Here is a 20949-nt window from a genome sequence, read left to right on the forward strand (position 1 = left end):
GCAGTTCATTAACCTGATTAACACAAGTGGAGACCAATCAGTAATCAACTCATGACAAGGTATAAATAACAGCAGAACCTATCTCTGTTCATTGACGGTTTTCAGCGACGGTTTTCAGCATCCGGGTTCGCGCTGTCTGTCATCTTATCACATACGCAATTTTCCTTCCAACAAGATCCATACCGGCGATCTGCTACTTTGCTGACCATGATCATTAAACACGGCCGTTGAGCACCATCAAACGTCATCGCGACAGCTGCTCTTCTTGCCAAGCCACACGTCGTGGCCAATAGACCGTGCAAAGTTCAAGCTCGCCTCGCTTGACATCACAATTGATCCGATCAAGACCGGGCTCTCTTTGAGCGCTGGAATCGCAGCACCATCAGGCATTCAACCAGCCCGCTCTTCAGTTCTTACTGCAGCAAGCCTCTTTCACTTCCCGCAGCGGCTCAGCCTTTCACCGTGGCTTTTTCCGGCCGAGGCGCAGTTTGAGGCCGCCTCCTCTAGCGGCGCAGACCGTGCGTCATAAATCAATACATTTTCAGATGAAGACGGTAAATACAGGTTTGCGGCCAGAAGTAGTGCGAGAGCCGCGTGGAGTTCCGATCACATGTATGTGTAAATTCAGATCCAAATTGAGCCTCGGATGCGTTCAAATATTTAAACTTCTGCGACCAGGCCGTGTGCAAACGCCCGACCGGATGTGATCTTTCGGTGCGAGGTCAGAATTACCTATATTTTGTTAACCTTGACATTATTCTTCAACATAATTCATGTAAAATGGTGGTTCATAATAATTATGGCAGAAATAATTATTAAACCATTATTTACGTGATTAGCCCCAGAAAACCTACTGTTTTTATTGAGGGGGTAATCTGATTTGTGACGATGTATTCATACATTATACATTATATTCATTCAAATTATTAACTTTACCATGGTGAACATGTCAAGGTAACAGTTAGGGCTACTGCACGACCAGTTTGAAAGTTAAGCACGCCTGCCGCGAGAGGGAGAAATGCGACAATCGTGTACAAATGTCGCATGCTGTGGAAAGGAGGCTTAAAGTTTGTTAAATCAGGCCATGAGGTAGTCATCATCCACACTGAAATGTCCAAAGATATTATCTGCCTTACCGTGCATGTTTTAACCTCACTGAGGTTTTACAGACAAGTTTCATGCAATTATTCTGGCAGGACCAATTTTCTTGGGGACATATTTCACTATCTACTGGCGTGATCATTATACCCTCGTTTTGCCGCAGGACAACAGTGTGAGTAAATTCTGAGTTTTTCTAGGACCGTAATATGAAAGCATGCAAGTAAATCTCTTTAGAACTGCTTGTAAGTGAATAGCCCATAACTGCAATTAACGTTATTGCCATAATCATGTCTGTTGGTATGTTTTACAGACATAATGATTTTCATTGCATAATGATTCTCATAGTTTTCAGAAGCCTCTGTTTCCACAGTCTATACTACAACGTGAAACCAGTGTTCCAGATGTATCCATTAGTGCTAGTGATGTGTCGTTCGTAAACAAATTGTTCTTTTTGAACTAATCTTTTAGGCGAACAAATCGTTCATGTTATCCACGGACTCATATTTCTCGTTCAGTAAAGTTCCTCCCTTCATAGCAGCGCGGCGCTTTAAGCAGCGCATGCGCAGCTCAGTGAACCGGGTAACAACCGTTCATCCTGTCAAAGAATTACTCAACATCGAGCCGATAGCCTTTGAGTATGAGATGTGACAGAGTATGTGATTTGTTGAATGTAGTAACGAATACGCCCTTCAATGAACGAGTTTCATATGAGTCTGAATTAGATCTAGAGATCTTATCGTTCGTGAGTGAAATGACTGAACTAGCACACTTGTCATTCGTGAATGAACTGATACATGTCGTTTGTGAATTAAATGAACTGGCACATAGCTTATCTTGTTCGCGAACATTTGAATTAGAGTAAACTGGGTTAATCTGCTATTTTAGCATGTCAATCTCGAAAATGCAAAGCGCAGTTATAGGTACAGTACTGTGCACATACGCTCGTCTTGATATTTAGCAACTCCACGTTTAATCCATAGACCGTAAAAGAAAGGTTATTCCCCGATTTATGGATGTGAATATATAATATACAAACTGTCTGACCAAACAATTAAAATGCTAATTAGGCAAGAAACCCCGTGCTTTGTTCATCTGAACAACTCAATTAGACTTCCTATATCGAACGCGATTATACACACATTTTAATAAAGCCAGATCAGTTTTTGTAACAAGTGAATGCGTTCATTGACGTAAGACATAACACATAATACACTCTTTTGCCACCTGCTGGCATATTCTGTGTAAAACGAAGAAATTATCTCTGAACTAATCATTTTGGTGAATGAACCGAAAATGAACGAATCTCTAGAAAGAATCATAATTTCCACCACTAATTAGTGCTGCAATGACGCGTCGACGTCATCGTTTACGTCGACTACAAAAATACGTCGACGCGCGTGCAATGCGTGGACGCTCACACTGTTTACATCTCGCATAATGGCATACGCGAATGAAGAAGTTGCATTCTATCACAAACAGAGACCACTGTTATTAAAAGTATGAGAATACTTTAAACAGAGGACAAATAAAATGTCTCTTTGTTCCCTTTGCAAAACTGATATGGTGTACCACGGCAGCACAACTGCGATGAGCGAGCACCTCAGAGGAACATCTAGGCGCTCTCCGGTGTCTCCATGCAATTTAACTGGTTACCCTGTGATCTGGTGACCAACTTCCTGGTTCAGGTCTGATATTCTTGCGCTGCGGCATCCTGAAAAGTTGAGATGTTTTCAACTCGATGCGGTGCGGACGCGCCTGAGAAGAAGAAGAAAAAAAAAAAAAAAAAAAAAAAAAAAAAAAAAAGGGGTGATAGGTGACCGGCCCCTTTAAAGACAGCGCGCCACGAGACAACAGTCACAAACCACCGAGCTACCCAAAATCAGCTCCAGATCTCTGGAAACCATGCTAAACCTTCCAGAACCATGACTACATTCTATGGTCATGATGCTAAAGAACATTTCATGACGTCTCAGACAACGGTAAATTTATTGCTACCGAGGTTTAATTATAAACGCTGTCATAAACTCATATTTACAATAGTAAAATAATTTTTGCCTCTTATTTTATACTGCAAAAAAAAAAAAAAAAAAAAAAAAGAACAAAGGTTGAAAATGTTACTAACCTGTCTACTCTTCCCACAGTCAAGGAGGGGGAACTCAGGGCCCAGTGGTTAGAGAGTGGACTCCTAACCCTAGGGATGTGGGTTTCGAGCCACGGCCCGGCCATGCCATGACTGAGGTGTCCTTGAGCAGGGCACCGAACCCCCAGCTGCTCCCTGGGCGCCGCAGCATAAATGGTTGCCCACTGCTCCGGGTGTGCGTTCATGGTGTGTGCGCGTTCACTGCCGTGTGTGCACTTGAATGGGTTAAATGCAGAACTGCTTCCACAGGAGCCTTTTCCATATCTCCCCATTGCCGCAGCAGTGCCTGCTCCCGCAGGAGCCTTTTCCGTATCTCCTCACTGCCGCAGCAGTGTCTGCTCCTGCAGGAGCCCCTTTCGTATCTCCTCACTACCGCAGCAGTGTCTGCTCCCGCAGGAGCCTTTTCTGTACCTCCCCCATATATTTAAAAAAAAAAAAAGAAAAAAAAAAAAAAAAGTGAAATAAGCTGTTCAGTTTTCACAATAAGCGACGTGAATTTCAACAAGGGTTTATGATCAGCTTTGATGCCCCACATTCCCAGTCGCATTAGCCTCTGCATAATATTCCGTTTTCAAACATTTAAAAAAAAAAAAAAAAAAAAAATAATAATAATTTAAAAGTCTCTCAGTCTCTCAGTGGACGCAGTCAATATTTATCCGTTTCAACTGTCCGTCCAGCGAGCACTAGTCTCTCAACGGACGCAGTAAATATTTATTCGTTTCCACTGCCCGTCCAGCGAGCACGAGTCTCTCAACGGACGCAGTAAATATTAATTCGTTTCCACTGCCCGTCCAGCGAGCACGAGTCTCTCAACGGACGCAGTAAATATTCATTCGTTTCCACTGTCCGTCCAGCGAGCACCAGTCTCTCAACGGACGCAGTAAATATTTATTCGTTTCCACTGCCCGTCCAGCGAGCACGAGTCTCTCAAAGGACGCAGTAAATATTTATCCGTTTCCACTGCCCGTCCAGCGAGCACCAGTCTCTCAGCGGACGCAGTAAATATTCATCCGTTTCAACCGCCCGTCCAGCGAGCACCAGTCTCTCAGCGGACGCAGTAAATATTTATCCGTTTCCACCGTCCGTCCAGCGAGCACCAGTCTCTCAGCGGACGCAGTAAATATTTATTCGTTTCCACCGCCCGTCCAGTGAGCACGAGTCTCTCAACGGACGCAGTAAATATTTATTCGTTTCCACCGTCCGTCCAGCGAGCACCAGTCTCTCAGCGGACGCAGTAAATATTTATTTGTTTCCACTGTCCGTCCAGCGAGCACGAGTCTCTCAGCGGACGCAGTAAATATTTATTCGTTTCCACTGCCCGTCCAGCGAGCACCAGTCTCTCAGCGGACGCAGTAAATATTTATTCGTTTCCACTGCCCGTCCAGCGAGCACGAGTCTCTCAGCGGACGCAGTAAATATTTATTCGTTTCCACTGCCCGTCCAGCGAGCACCAGTCTCTCAGCGGACGCAGTAAATATTTATTAGTTTCCACTGTCCGTCCAGCGAGCACCAGTCTCTCAGCGGATGCAGTAAATATTTATCCGTTTCCACTGTCCGTCCAGCGAGCACGAGTCTCTCAGCGGACGCAGTAAATATTTATTAGTTTCCACTGCCCGTCCAGCGAGCACCAGTCTCTCAGCGGACGCAGTAAATATTTATCCGTTTCCACTGCCCGTCCAGCGAGCACCAGTCTCTCAGCGGACGCAGTAAGTCCATCCAGCGAGCACGAGTCTCTCAGCGGACGCAGTAAATATTTATTCATTTCCACTGTCCGTCCAGCGAGCACTAGTATATTTATCCGTTTCCACTGTCCGTCCAGCGAGCACCAGTCTCTCAGAGGACGCAGTAAATATTCATCCGTTTCCACTGTCCGTCCAGTGAGCACGAGTCCCTCAGCGGACGCAGTAAATATTTATCCGTTTCCACTGCCCGTCCAGCGAGCACCAGTCTCTCAGCGGACGCAGTAAATATTTATTCATTCCACTGTCCGTCCAGCGAGCCCCAGTCTCCCAGCGGACGCAGAAATACCTATTTGTCTCCTCTATCAGTCCGCGAGCACTAGTCTCACAGCGGACTCAATAACATCTATTTTTCCACTGTTTGTCCAGCGAGCACTAGTCTCCCAGCGGACGCAGAAATATCCATTGATTTCCCTGTCCGTCCAGCGAGCACCAGTCTCTCAGTGGATGCAGTAATTATCTAATTCCTTCTACCTGTCCATTGGGCCTCAGTCTCCAAGGGGACACCATAAATACATATTTTTCCTCTGCCTGTCCAGCGAGAACTAGTCTCTCAGCGGACGCAGTATGCATCCATCTCTTCCTGTTCTTCGTCCAGCAAGCCCAGTCTTCCAGCGGACGCAGGGACATAATTCGTCTCCCATATCTGTCCAGCGAGCCTCAGTCTCCCAGCGGACGCAGTAATATCTATTGGTTTCCTCTGTCTGTCCAACGAGCACTAGTGTCTCAGCGGACGCAGTAAATACCTATTCATTCCTCTACCCGTCCAGCGAGCCTCAGTCTCCCAGTGGACGCAGTATGCATCCATCTCTTTCTGTTCTTCATCCAGCGAGCCAGTCTTCCAGTGAATGCAGGAATATAATTTGTTTCCTCTATCTGTCCAGCGAGCCTCAGCCTCCCAGCAGATACATTACGCATCTAGTCAATATATCATTACACCTCGCAGGCAGACGGTGGAGCCCGTCTTCCCGACATCGTAACCGCTTCTTCCTCAACTATTAACCAACAGGACCTGCCTGCTCCTCTACTTCTGCCAGAGGCAATGTGAGATCTCCTGGTCAAACGACCATACTTCTAAAAACGTCAGCCCGCCAAATCTCTGCGTTTGGGGGGTTCGTAGTCCGGCGGCTGTCCTTTTGCTCTCTTGTTTTTGGGGGGAGTACTCTGGGTTCGGGCCACATCCCGAGCTCTGAGCCCTCCACCCGGACAGCACGCCAAATACGCATAAACTTACGGTATTAATATACGTAGATGTGAACTCGTGAAATGCTGTTTTATAACAAAGTTCGGGAGGAACAGTCGCAGTTCATTAACCTGATTAACACAAGTGGAGACCAATCAGTAATCAACTCATGACAAGGTATAAATAACAGCAGAACCTATCTCTGTTCATTGACGGTTTTCAGCATCCCTCCTCCACCCCATTTCTCCTCACTTATAGATCCATCTACTCTTACCACAACCGGGGGGAGTACTCTGGGTTCGGGCCACATCCCGAGCTCTGAGCCCTCCACCCGGACAGCACGCCAAATACGCATAAACTTACGGTATTAATATACGTAGATGTGAACTCGTGAAGCTATTTTAAGGGCGCATGCTTGACCATAATGTATAGCGTGCACAACGCGCATACACTTTGCTCATGTAATCTACACAGATGCAACAGTTATTTTTGCAAATCATAAACTGTTACACTAAAAAAAAATATTAACACATGAGATGACGGAAATCATTGTGGTGTGCCACAAAGATGTGAAAAAATAGGCATAAATCTAGCTTACAAATTATTCAGGCTAATTGTAGTAATTAAGGATCAGACCTGTTTGCCCAATAGTGGCAAGACATATAGGCTATGTAAGGACATCTGACAAATATGTTTGTCAGTCAAGAACCAGGAAAAAAATCGATGAAACAATTGTGGCTATTTCCTCCCACGCCTGTTTAACCGACGCAATTTTGGGTGGGTTTCTCCCATCCCCATACAACACAACTTCTCTGTCTTTCACTGCTCTTACAAGAACATCAGTCTCCTCGGCTGTGAACCGCTCCTGGCGTGCGCCTGGTAAATACGCCATAATAATAGCAATCCATAATGGAACTTGCGCACCTGCTTTTAAAGGGAATGTTGGATGACGCTCTGATTGGTTTATTTCACGTTACGCCCAAACCACACCTATGAATAATGAAGCTACTTCAGACCAACCCATTTTAGATTTGTGCCGGGCGCAAGAGCCATTTATCCCGCCGGGAAAATAGCAACAGCGCCGAGACCCGCCCACAAACTTACTTGCGCTTCGCGCTTTGACACTTGCGTTTCAGATCGTTAAAATAGGGCCCTTAATCAGAAAGGACACCACAGATTTATCGAATATGAATGGAAATAAATGCTGTTGATAGAACCTTCAATACAGCACCAAATCAGCGTATTAGAAAGATTTCTGAAGAACTGTGTGACACTGAAGACTGAAGTAATGGCTTTGCCATCACATGAATAAACTGTGTTTTAAAACAAATTTTAATAAAAAAAAACAGTAATTATAAGTTGTAATAAGATTTTAGAATATTAAGTTTTGTACTGCATTTTTAATCAAATAAATGCAGCCTTGTTTAGCATAAGAGACTTCTTTTAAAAACAAAAGAAAGAGTGAAATACTCTACACATCGCCTAACTAAGAAGAAGTGGCTTCTATCTCCTGGCAAATGCTTCATGTTTCCTGGAACATTAGAAGAAGTGGATGATGTGCTATTGATCCATCCGCAAGAGAAGAACTCAGGAATGCAGCTCTTCTTGTTGTTATAGTGATTGCAGTCTATCATACCTTTATTTTGATCACTGTCTGATGGATTGTGTCTCAAAGCATGAGATGTAATTGAAAGAGTGTTTCTCCGTGTTTTTGTGGGCTCTAGCATCCAACTAGAATAATTATGGTAAATTGAGTTCTTTGAAGCAGTTCTTCTTTTCAAAGGTAATGTCAAGTGACAGAATAATAGAGAAACTATCATCAAATCAATTATGTGCCATAGTTAGATTCAGGGCAGTCATTGCGATAAATTGTTTTTCTTTGTTTTGCCCCTCATTTTGTTTTCTTTTATCAAGCTTTTAGAAGGAATATTTCTATTTTGTGAAATTTTGATTACTGTGTAGGCACTGATAAAGTAGCACAAAAGAGCTTTCAGGGCACTTTCTCTGTTGAACTGGGGCAATTTTTGCACACAGTATTTATTTTATTTAGAATAACAATTATATTGCATTTAGGAGTTGTTTTCATAATAAAATGTATAACCAATTCATGTCAGTATTGTATGATTAAAAATAAATACCTGAAATGGTTAATACCTGAGTTAAATCATGTAACTATAGTAGTAATCTGAATAGGCCTTTAAAATGATCATATAATTTTTTAAATTTAATTATACTTTGTTTTACAGTATACTATTAACATCAAATTATCAGGTTACTAAGAGAACGATGAAAAATATACAAATAAAAGCCTTTTAATGCTAAATAAATGTACTACAGTGTTATATAAGAGAGCAGTCCTCTATATGAACATTGTTTTTACAGTATATCATAATATGTAAGTATAAAGCGCCACCTGCTGTCTGGAGAACAGCTCTACAGTAAGGATATGGCAAGATTTCTGACCAGTCAGAAGGTTGAGAGAAATTTTGACATATATTCAAACAGAACTTCACAGCACAATTTTACTTGTGTATGTTTGTATATATCAGTGGCTGTTACAGTGGCCATTGAACAGGAAAAACAGACTGGATGTTAATGCCGAAATAATAATAACAAAATACAAAAGATAAGAAACATTACTAAGAATATAAAAGAAAATCCTATCAAAACAGATAAGCAATTCCTTGTTCTTTTTCCACTTAGGGAGATATAAAAATTCCCAATGTTTATCTGAAATGACAATGAAAGAAATGTCTTACTCATTAAACATCTCAAGATGACCAGGATTATGATTAAGATTATGATATTTTGGTGTTTGCGTGTTAAGATTAAATTTAACAGAGTAGAATTAATGACAATTATCAATCAATCAATGAGACTGTCCTCCTCATAATCTATGCAAGAAAATACCAAAAACATACTCACAGTGAGTGAATCCACTTTTCGGACGGCTCCTGATTCTCCTTTAATCTCACAGAAGATGGCATTGGACTCAATCTTTAACAAAACACATGGATACTGCTGATCTCCCTGTAGACCCGTCACAGTCACCTCATTTATACTCAAATTCAACATATCTACCTTTTTCTGAGAAACAGAGAATGTGGGGTGATTTGGAGGCTGTGTGTTTCACATGCGGATGTTCAGAAAGATAATAATATTTACTGAGAAGTTTTTAATACCCACGTATGCCACAACATGAAGACGATGCACTGATGCTGAACTCACTGTATCACAAAACTCACCTGAATGTTCACCTGTAGATCATTGGCCACCTGTACAGTGGTGAATCCAGTGAATTCAGGATCAGGTTTATAAGAGAAAAAATCCGCAGAGTCCACAGTGAAGTTCCCAACATTCAATAACAATCTAAACTGACCATTGCCATCATAAGGACCAGAGTCAAACCACACATCCTGAGAAAGAGAGACAATGAAAACATAACTGTGGCATGCACAGAGTGAAGCTACGTGTAAACTGTGTAAATATAATAATCAAATAAATAATATTCAGTTTGAATTAATTAGTATCCACAGTCAATGTAGTACATTTAATAATTATACTAGCAAAGTAATGACAATCTGCCAAACTAGAGCTCATGTGAATCTGTTCTGTTTGATTGTTGATATGTCAGATACAATCTGTAAACTGCTAGACTGGATCCTCTTTAGGGTATAGATAATTTTAAGTGTAATGCTGTAGTAATAAGCACACATCTTACCCCTGAGCTTGTGTTGTATTGTTGTGTTTTCATCACTTTATTAGAGGGAAGTACAGTAACTGACTCCACTAATTCCAGATTGTTCCCCTGAAGATGAATCTTCCTTCCACCACTGAAGAGATATTCAAGACAATTTGACCAAAAAGCACACTTCAGAATCAGGGAGGGGCCAAATCAGTAATATATGGAATAAAATAATTGTCCTATATTATTATAAATACAGTACATTACATTAAGTCATTTAGCAGATGCTTTTATCCAAAGTGACTTACAAATGAGGACAATGGAAGCAATCAAAAATAACAAAAGAGCAATGATATTTAAGTGCTATAACAAGTCTCAGTTAGCTTAAATGCAGTACGCATAGCAAGGGCTTTTAAATAATATAATAAATAAAAAGAAAACAGACAGAATAGAAAAAGAATAGAGCAAGCTAGTGTTAGAGTTTTTTTTATAATTGTATAATAAACGAAAAGAAAAGCAGGGTCAAAATAGTTAGAGGGTCAAATAAAGATGGAAGAGATGGGTTTTAAGCCGATTCTGGACTCAGCTGCTCGGATTGAGTTGGGCAGGTCATTCCACCAGGAGGAAACATTTAATTTAAAAGTCTGTGGAAGGTACTTTGTGCTTCTTTGGGATGGCACTATAAAGTGATGTTCACTTGCAGAATGCAAGATTCTAGAGGGCACATAAGACTGAAGTTATGAATTTAGGTAAAGGGGTGCAGAGCCAGTTTTGTTTTGTAGGCAAACATTAATGCCTTGAATTTTATACGAGCAGCTATTGGTAGCCAGTGCAAATTGATAAACAGAGGTGTGATGTGTATTCTTTTCAGCTCAGTAAAAATGTTTATTATTTTCAGCTCAGTAAAAATTTATCTTGCTGCCGCGTTCTGGATTAAATGTAAAGGTTTGATAAAACTGGCTGGAAGACCTGCCAAGAGGGCATTGCAATAGTCCAGCCTGGACAGAACAAGAGCTTGAACAAGGAGTTTTGGAGCATGTTCCGAAAGAAAGGGCATGATCTTCTTGATGTAAAAAAAAAAGCAAATCTGCAGCACTGGACAGTTTTAGCAATGTGGTCTGAGAAAGTCAGCTGATCATCAATCATAACTCCAAGGTTTCTGGCTGTTTTTGAAGGAGTTATGGTTGAAGTGCCTAACTTGATGGTGAAATTGTGATGAAACGATGGGTTTGATGAAACCACAAGCACTTCTGTCTTGGCAAGGTTGAGTTGAAGGTGATGGTCCTTCATCATTATTACATATAATAATAAATAAGATAATATATAATCAGCAATACATTAAATAATATAGAAAACTTAAAAAAGTGTACTTCTACTACAAATGTCATAATAATAATAATTATATTTTATGTATATATATATATATATATATATGAATTAAAAAATAATCATAAACAGTGGTCTGACCTGCTCCAGCTGACTGTGGGCTGTATTCCAGTGCAGCTGGGCTGAGAACTGTAAGTGATGATGCTGTTACCATGACAACGGTCGTCAGGAGTAACAACACACACTTTCACTGTTCCTTTAGTTCCACTGGGAGGAATGTGGAACCTTAACGTGTCACTGGAGCGATCAAACACTGGAGATCTGAAGGAAGAGATATACAGTATGATTTATCTGAATCTACACACATTCATATATACACCACTAAACAAACACAGAGTCTCACTCTTTAGGAATGCACTCCAGATCCCCTTGAATACGGATTTTAGTAACAGATTCCAGGTTCCTTCCTCTTAGTAAAACATTGTTTCTGCCATGGAAAGAAACCTTGTTCGGCTCCAGAGACAGAATCTCTGGCTTCTACAAAACACCAAAGATTGTGCTCAGTTACAAAACAAAAACTGAATATTAACAAAATTACAGAAGTTAAAAACATACTATATAAAAAGTTATAATTGATTATATAATTTATAAATATAATTTTTATCACTAGTAGTAGTATCAGTATTATAAAATACACATTGATAAAATATATTGTAAATTTTAATGAATAAAATATTATATATCATTTTTAAAGATTGATAATTGTGACAAATAGTTTCTCAAATGAGGAAACAAAAACCTCAGACTCTTCTAAAGTCATGTTAATTTGAAATAGGAACATACTGTAAAAACAACACCCCTATCCTGTGACATTGGGCACATAATCAGTCTGACACTTACATTGTAGACCATCTCAGAGAGAAGATATTTACATTCGTCCTAAAGAGTAAAGACAGAGCAGCTCATGTCATTCCTGAGTTCATTCAGTCAACACAATGATAGTTCAGCTATCAACACTGAATTTATATAAGTTTATTAAGGTTTTTTCTATATACTGAAGCACTAGAATGTAGGTTACACATTGTCTCACCTGTGTGTGTAACTGCTCGGCAGGGCCATGTGTCCAATCACAACGCTTGGAGGAAGAGGACCAGTAACACCCAGATGAGACACACTGCACACACCTGCATTTAATTAAAGCTACACCGTGACTTCATCCCACACCTGAAATGTGTTAAACCACTTCACAGCATTTTTAAAATTAATAATTTATTTTAAAACTCTTTTAGGCTCTGCATTTCTTACTGTGTATAAGAAGCATTCAGTGAATTATCTTTGATATTCAGGCAGTTTTTCAGCATCAGCATCTCTGTGATCTTCTGATCCCCAACAGTCACTTCAGCTGAAATGGGTAAACCTGAATAGATTACCAAAAAGTAACCAGAATAAAAATGTTATTACATGGCTTTCTGTATACAGTTAGTCATTACTACAAAATAAACTCAGACAGGTTGATCAGGACTACTCTCATTGATACCACATTTCACGAGTTCACGCTTACATATAATTAGCTGAGGTACAGTATGGTATGTGTATTTGGCGTGCTGTCCGAGGAAGGGCTCCGAGCTCGGGAATGGCCCCGTCTATTTATAAAGTGAGCTCGAAGTGAGGAGATGGGGTGGAGGAGGGATGCTGATTAACTGTCAATGGATAGAGGTAAGTCAGCAATATTTATACTGTGAGATCGATTACTAGATTGTGGTCCACCTGTGTTGATTAGGCTAAGTATCTGACGCGCTCCTCCCGAATCTTGTTACGAGAACATCATTTATGCATTTAGCAGACATTTTTTACAAGATACTTAAAAAAGTTGAAACTCTATCATAAAATGTACTGGTTTCAGACGTGTCATGAGGTTTACTACCATGGTTATGGTTGCTGAGAGAGTGAAAGGAAATAACAGTTGTGTAGATGTGCTCTGTGGTCACAGAATTTATAAATAATTTCTTCCCTACAACATACAGACACACACGTACACACACACACACACGTATGCACACACACACACACACACACACACACACACACACGTATGCACACACACACACACACACACACACACACGTATGCACACACACACACACACACACACACACACTACTGAATCAAAGCTAGTAGTCCCTGTGTGTAAGTGAGAAATCAACTGCAAAAATATTATTGATACATTTCAGTTGTGAATTACTGTTTGCATGAGTGCGATTAGGATTAATTTTATATGTTGTTATCATATGTATTGCTCATTTCTGAGTGCTCTGTTGGGTATTTACTCTTTCTTCCTGCTATTTCGCAACTGCCTTTTATCCACATTATTTTTAATGTAAGAGCAGAAGAGTTGTAAAGTCCCCTAATATTTGACTTTCAGAATTTGGGCTTGTTAGTGGTTTGCTCATATAGAAGAAAATAAATGACTGCTTTATTGTTTGATGATGTTTCTCTGTCTATTAAACTGCTCTGTCTGCTTTAATGAGTGCTGTGGTGTCAGAGTTGTGTAAGACTGCTCTTTTTAATTTGACCCTTGAATAACGTGCTGGGAATGTAGGATGACATTTTGAATAGTATAGGAACAGGATGAAGAAATCAAAATGACAAATGTTTTTGGCAGAACATAATAGAAAACTGGAACAAAATCCCTTAAAGACAGTGCACTATTCAGACTGCATGATGTACAGCCGTTTTTAACACACTGCAGTTAAAATTATACTCAAGTACTTGTGCTGTAGTATTTACACTTCAAAATAAGTGTACTTTAAAGCACTGCAAAATAATATTTAAATAATTTTAAAAGCACTTTAAAGTGAAACTTAATGTGACATGAAACACTTTTAAAAGTTTATTTAAAGCAACTTTAATTTTTTACCTTGAAATATCTGTCTCAAAATCATTCTTTTGGTACACTGACTTCTACTAAGTTAAATGGCTTTTGTTTCTTATAGTTAGTCAACCCCCCCCACCACCCCACCCCAAACATCTAATCTGGGAGTTGGTAAGTTTTGTGAGTAGGTAAGAAAATTCAGTAAAAAGAGCAGATTGCTTTACGGCAGCAAAAAATAAATTAATTAAAAAAGGAAAATAATTAATTAATTAAATGCACATATACAGCTATCCCATGTAATTACTAAAGTGGTTTATTTATTAACTGTAGGATGTAAAAAAAAAAAAAAAAAACATTCAGTTGCTTTAAGTGTGTTAAGTCATGAAAGTGAACATTAAATTGACTGAGAACTGACAGAGAACCAACCTCCAGTGTATAGAATCTGGTCAGAAAAACTACAGGAGCAGTTTGGGAAAACTGCAGGTGGATCAGACCCGTCACACAGGTTCATGGTTCCTGTGTTGAAGGTACATGAGAAGGCAGGATTTCCTGTGCTCTCCAGACTCAAGGAAAGATATAGAGTAATCTGTGTAGAAGTGAGCACTGAATGGTCAGCAGAAATTGCTTATATGTTTTCAATGCAATGAAAAATGGTTTTCCTTGAAGCTAATATAATAATACCTTATTGGAAGATTTCTCTGCCCAAACCTGAAAAGAAACTAGCTTTTTCTGAAGGGAATCTTTTGGGGTGGACACCCATGAAGATTTCAAACATTCCTCTTGGGTGGAGCATCTAAACAAACAGAAATATATAATATAGAACTGTTATGCCAGGTTGGATATATATATATAAAAGATATTAATCTGACCTGTGTGTGTTCAAACACCAGCCGCAGAGAGGATCCAGAGCAGCTCTGCAGTCTTTCAGAGTGATGTATTTAGCACACGAAACCACAGACACTCTTCTTAACTGCATCAAAAAACATGAGCAGAAAAAAGAAAAAATAAACACTACTGCATTCACTTTTCAATATAAGAAAACAATAAATCATCTTTTCTCTAAACTCTACATGCAAAACCACAAAATGCACACAAACAAGCAAAACTTAACGCATCTCTTGCTAAAGCAAATACTTCTTTCAAAACTATTTTAACTCTTATAAAATTGTGTTTTTTTGCACTATAACTACACACAAACAAACATCAAACCATTAGCCATATACACAACAAACTAAAAACGGATATGATAAATGAAAATCACTAATATCTTGTATCTTTTGCTTGTGCAGTGGAGCACAGGAGTTTATCAATTTGAACTTGTCTCTATTTTATAAATCATTACATTCTCTCAGAAAAGAAGGTACAAAAGCTGTCACTTTTCAGTAAGTACATATTTGCACCTAAAATGTCCTTATTTTTAACTTAAAGGTACATATTAGTAGATAAAAGGTATTAAATGTACCTTTTGAAAAGGTGCCACTGTGACAGTTTTGTACCTTTTTTTCTGACAGTGTAGAAATAAAGGGGACTTAACTTGTATGAATATTGAGTATATATTTACAAAGAGCTGTAAACAGAAATGCTAGGGTGAAAAATTGAGTGAAAACACTGAGTTTTGAGGACTTGATCTGAAGATTCAGTATATGAATGAATAGTTTCACTGAGTGTGCCTCAAGTACAATTATTAGTGAGTAAGCAATTTCATTTTCATTTTCAATGTTGAAACTTTTTATTAAATGTACAGTTTTAATCCTCACCTGTCTCTTAAGAGCGATGTAAATATGTTTGAAATCTACTGGATCAAAGTGCATTCTAGGAAACACTTTTCGTTCATCATCAGATTTAAACAGCACTGTTGGACAACTTGGAGTGAATTTCTCATCCAACACAAGCTAGAAAAACAAACAGCATCATTATCCGAAGTTCAGCCAAATCATTATGACTGTGGTGCTTTATTCATGAAATTTTGTTCATGAAAATGTTCATTGCTGGGATATAAAATACACATTATTAACATATTCCACAAAAATGAAAGATAAGTCAGTGAATACATGTTTTTTTTTTTTTTTTTTTGCTATTTCAGACACTTACTGCATTTTACAATACTTCACGATGCATATTTCTTATAATTTTAATAAAATTTATAATATTAAAAGTTAGGAGGCAAAGAAAATCTAACAATTCTGACAAAGATGCAAAAAAAGTAATGCTTCAATATTTCTATATTCGTATTTAAATTAGTGGGTAATACTTTACAATAAGGTTTGCTTGTTAAATAGTTAACTATATTAGATAACATGAACTAAGCATGAACAATACTTTTATAGAATTTATTAATCTTATTTAGTCTTAATTTTAACATTTACTACTACATTATTAAAATCAGAAGTTGTATTTGTTAACATTAGTTAATGCGCTGTGAGCTAACATGAACAATGAATAACTCTTTCCATTAACTAACATTAACAAAGATTCATAAATACTGTTACAAATATATTGTTCATTGTTAGTTCATGTTAGTTAATGCATTATGATGTTAACAAATGACAATGTATTGTAAAGTGTTACCACTTAATTTATTTATAATATTCTCAACATACAGTAGATATCCAATTCAATGATGCATATTTCTCTGTCTCAAATTTTGTTTAAATTGATTTTTATAGCAACTAAATAAATGTTTCTACATGGTTATACATGGGTAGTTGTGAAATACAAATCACTATTTACCCTATAATTATTTATTCTATAATAAACTTTTTTGTTTTCTGACATCACATGACATTCTCTAAAAAAGAAACCACCTGTTATGTTTGCAGTAGTTATATAATTTTAATGTTATTATGAAAATTTAGTCCATTTTTCATCATCATGGATAAGGGCCCACAAACCCAACATACAATGCAACCTACTTAGTGTTTTCCAAATATTGAGGATAGCATCTAAGAAACTATTGAAAAATAAAATATAAAGGAGACCTTTATGAGTTGACCATCACTGGTTCCTATGAACAGCACAATCCAGGATCCATTTCTAACTGCTGCCACTGCTGACATTGAGCTGTACTTGAACACCACAGAGAGCGGCTGAAGTTTAGTATCACTCTGGAACACAAACAACAAAATGAATTTATATGACTTTAGTGAACAGTATCATACCTTTATCATGCATTACTCTATTACAATTGTTATTCAAGTCTCAGTAAGGTGAAATGCTGTTTTCATTTAAAAACGTGTATGAATGCAGTTTCCAACCTCAGAACCACATGGATTTTCACCATTATGACAGAAGCCCTTCACTCGTCCTTTAACATGACTGATGTCGTACAGAGCCAGCGCGCTGTTCTCCGGATCCTGCTGATTCTGTGCACTGAACACACCTGCCCAAATAACTCTGTTCACTGAGGGAATAACGGTGCTGGCGACGAGCACTGGACGAGCTTTATCACTGCAGCATCGTATCCTTGAAGCCTGTAGGGATTTGATTATTTCTGTCTTTCTTCCTTTAGAGCTGTTCATCCACAGGATGAGCACTTTCCTCTCGGAGTCAGTCTTTGTGTTGAGAAATAAGTAAGATTCTGAGGGTGAAACTCTCTGGAATCCATCAACAAACTCCACATCTGTCACAGTGCTCTCAGTGAAGGCATCTACTCCTTCTGCCATTCTTGAGAAAATCCCACCTGGTTGAGAGTGTGAAGTGCTCATCAACCTAACAACAGAATACCTGGTATCTCGAGGTTTTGCATCGTCGTCTTTTTTCCCTACCAAAAGGTACCTACTGCTACTTGTACCGGCTATGAAGGCAACAGATTTCTCATCCTGTCGAGGTCCTATCAGTATATCACTTTCATAGTAAATACTGTTTGTGATGTCATTTATATCAAGAACTTCACAATATCCATAGTTAAATGTCCCACACGTTATCAATGTGCTGTTTTCATCAAAAGGCACCAGAATGTTGACTCTGTTGTGTTCAGTTGCTTTAGTGATGTCTTTGCTCTTCTCCTCATAAAGATCGTGTCTCATCTGATGTAGTCGATGATCAGTAAGAACAAATAACTTACTGTTACCAACTACAAAGTCCTTGATATCTCCATCGAAGTCATGCACATCACCGCAAATGCAATATTTCAAAAGCACAAGAATTCCAAGTAATCTTCTCATCTTATCTGATGAGCAGCTGAGGTTTAGAGATCTTGTCACAGAGATCAGCTTCTCTCAGACGCGCGCACATGTGAAGTGGACTAAAGTGAAAACCGCGACTCTGAGGATGCAGATGACTTCCGCGCAACACACCAACAAATCTATAGATATATAGATAGACCTAAAACGAGGTCTATCTATCTATCTATCTATCTATCTATCTATCTATCTATCTATCTATCTATCTATCTATCTATCTATCTATCTATCTATCTATCTATCTATCTATCTATCTATCTGTCTATCTGTCTATCTATCTATCTTTAAAAAAAAAAAAAAAAAAAAAACCAGTGTCTTCGACATCAGAATAATTGTATTGCAGTAACAAACCTGTCCTGTTTCTACAGTGTATAATAAATGAGTAGATAGCGCCACCTGCTGTTCAGACACAGATTGACTCTGACAGGAGACGTTTGACAGTCGATCTCTTATTTATACACTATTATATTATAGCCTATATTATAGCCTAATTATGTAAACAGCATTATATCATATTCTTTATGAATTACAGGGAACATAAAATAAAACATTGTATCAGTTAAAGCTGAAATATACATTTAAAACAACTTATAGAGTTATAATTCTTTTTATAGATGTCTCTAGTCTTTGGTATAAAAAAAGTTTTAAAATTTTTTCTTTTCCCAGAAAGATGTTGAGCATAATTTTTCCTTTATATATGGCCAGGTGTATTGTGTGGACTGAGGCAGAACAGATTCTTTGTATTACTCATCCCGAGAACATAATTCCCAACCGTGATCTGAAATGACAATGAAAGAAGTTTCTTTTCATCTTTATGTAAATCTAACTTAAGTTTACAAAAGATTTATATTAAACTTAACACAGCAGTGTTATCAAGTCGAAATTTACTTTAAAAATCCATGGAACAATTGAAAATACCCAAAACATACTCACAGTGAGTGAGTCCACTGATGGGACGTGTCCTGATTCTCTTTTAATCTTACAGATGATGACATTGGACTCAATCGTCTCCAAAACACATGGATACTTCTGATCTCCCTGTAGACCTGTCACAGTCACCTCATTCATACTCAAATTCAACATATCTGCCCTTTTCTGAGAAACAGAGTCCCAAAAGAATAGTTAGTCCCATCAATGCACAGTTGCCAGCTCGAATTCTAGGCAAAAGATCTTGCTCTTCTGAAGAAGTTTTTTACCTGAATGTTCACCTGTAGATCATTTGCCAGCTGTAATGTGGTGAATTCTGTGAATTCTGGATCAGGCTTGTAGAGAAAATAATCCACACAGTCCACTGCAGAGTTCTGAACATTTAACAGCAAACTAAACTGACCACTGCCATAGTGAGGATGGGAGTGAAACCACACATCCTGAGAAAGAAAGACAGTGAAATTATGTCTCTAATGCTTCTCAACGTACCTCCTTATAACCTACTATATACACCTTTAATATATGCCCTCTTTTGGTCAAGAAAAAGTACACACTTTTGAGTGTGTAGTACACTCTTTTGAGTGTGTATACCTGTTCACACTCTTTTGAATTTGTAGAAGAAGTGTAGAGAAGTAGCATGTTGATATGCCAGCTGTTAGTCTTTATGCAAAGAGTTCATATTTATTTTGCATTATGATGCATTAAAAAGATAATGGCCAAACAGATGTTTATAGAAGTTGACACTGTTTGTCCTGTTGTAGCATTCACCAAACCTGCAGTTATCTCTCATTGAATGGAACAGCACTGTACTTGATAACATCACTCAGCTTGCCTTGGCTACTCTGGTTAACTGATTATGATACCAAACATCATTGCCTTGTTTTGTCTGCATTCAAAAAAAAAAAAAAAAAAAAAAAAAAAAAAAAAAAAAAAAAAAAAATTATATATATATATATATATATATATATATATATATATATATATATATATATATATATATATATATATATATATATATATATATATATAAATATATAGCCACAAACATGTGGTTCAGGAAACAAGTACATACGTTACCTTCAGGGTATCTATACTCATGATAAAACATAAATAAAAACACAACCACAGTTAGCTGGCATATTCAAATGGTGGACCATGAGACATAAGGGCAATGGCAACTCCATTTTAACATTTCTAAATAAAATGAGCAGCACTTCAAAACAAAGAAGTGGTACACATGACAAGAGCTCAGGGTAATTTAATGTAATGATCTTTTGGTGTAATAGCCTCTAATATTTTTTTTAATATAGAGCCAAACGGGCTTCATTCAAGCCCTTCCCATGTGCACTGCTTCTTAACCACCCGCACTCCTAAACCAATGCACTTAAACACACATTGAAAAAAAAAATCCTCTGCATTATTTCTCATCCTCTCTAACTTTTAAGCTTTTGTTAAAATCTGAGCTGACAACACAGCTCATTTTCTCTTCCTCTTCATTGTGACTTCACACTGTGGTTGTCATCATTTACTAACATAAGGGAACATCAAGGAACATAAAGTAACCTCATGCACTATATGTGTGAATATGGGCTTTTTGAAGACTCAAGTTATAAACAGCTGACATCTGCGTCAGATAAAGCAGGAGTAATAACACATCTTACCCCTGAGCTTGTGTTGTATTGTGTTTTCATCACTTTATTAGAGGGAAGTACAGTCACTGACTCCACTAATTCCAGATTGCTCCCCTGAACATGAATCTTCCTTCCACCACTGAATGAAGAGATTAAAAACGATT

The 20949-nt window shown here is 38.2% G+C and overlaps 1 protein-coding gene across 1 annotated transcript in view; it reads right to left on the reverse strand.

Moving 5' to 3' along the window:
* The window catches only part of LOC127974624 (plexin-C1), a 117916-nt gene extending 100176 nt beyond the window's left edge, over positions 1–17740 (reverse strand). Inside the window, exon 1 of the mRNA XM_052578031.1 lies at positions 17301–17740. Within this exon, the coding sequence (XP_052433991.1) occupies positions 17301–17708 (408 nt within the window). The 5' untranslated portion in view covers positions 17709–17740. The remainder of the gene's footprint in view (positions 1–17300) is intronic.
* Positions 17741–20949: the final 3209 nt, after the last annotated feature.

Source organism: Carassius gibelio, chromosome A4 (genome assembly GCF_023724105.1).
Source record: "Carassius gibelio isolate Cgi1373 ecotype wild population from Czech Republic chromosome A4, carGib1.2-hapl.c, whole genome shotgun sequence".
Taxonomy (NCBI): domain Eukaryota; kingdom Metazoa; phylum Chordata; class Actinopteri; order Cypriniformes; family Cyprinidae; genus Carassius; species Carassius gibelio.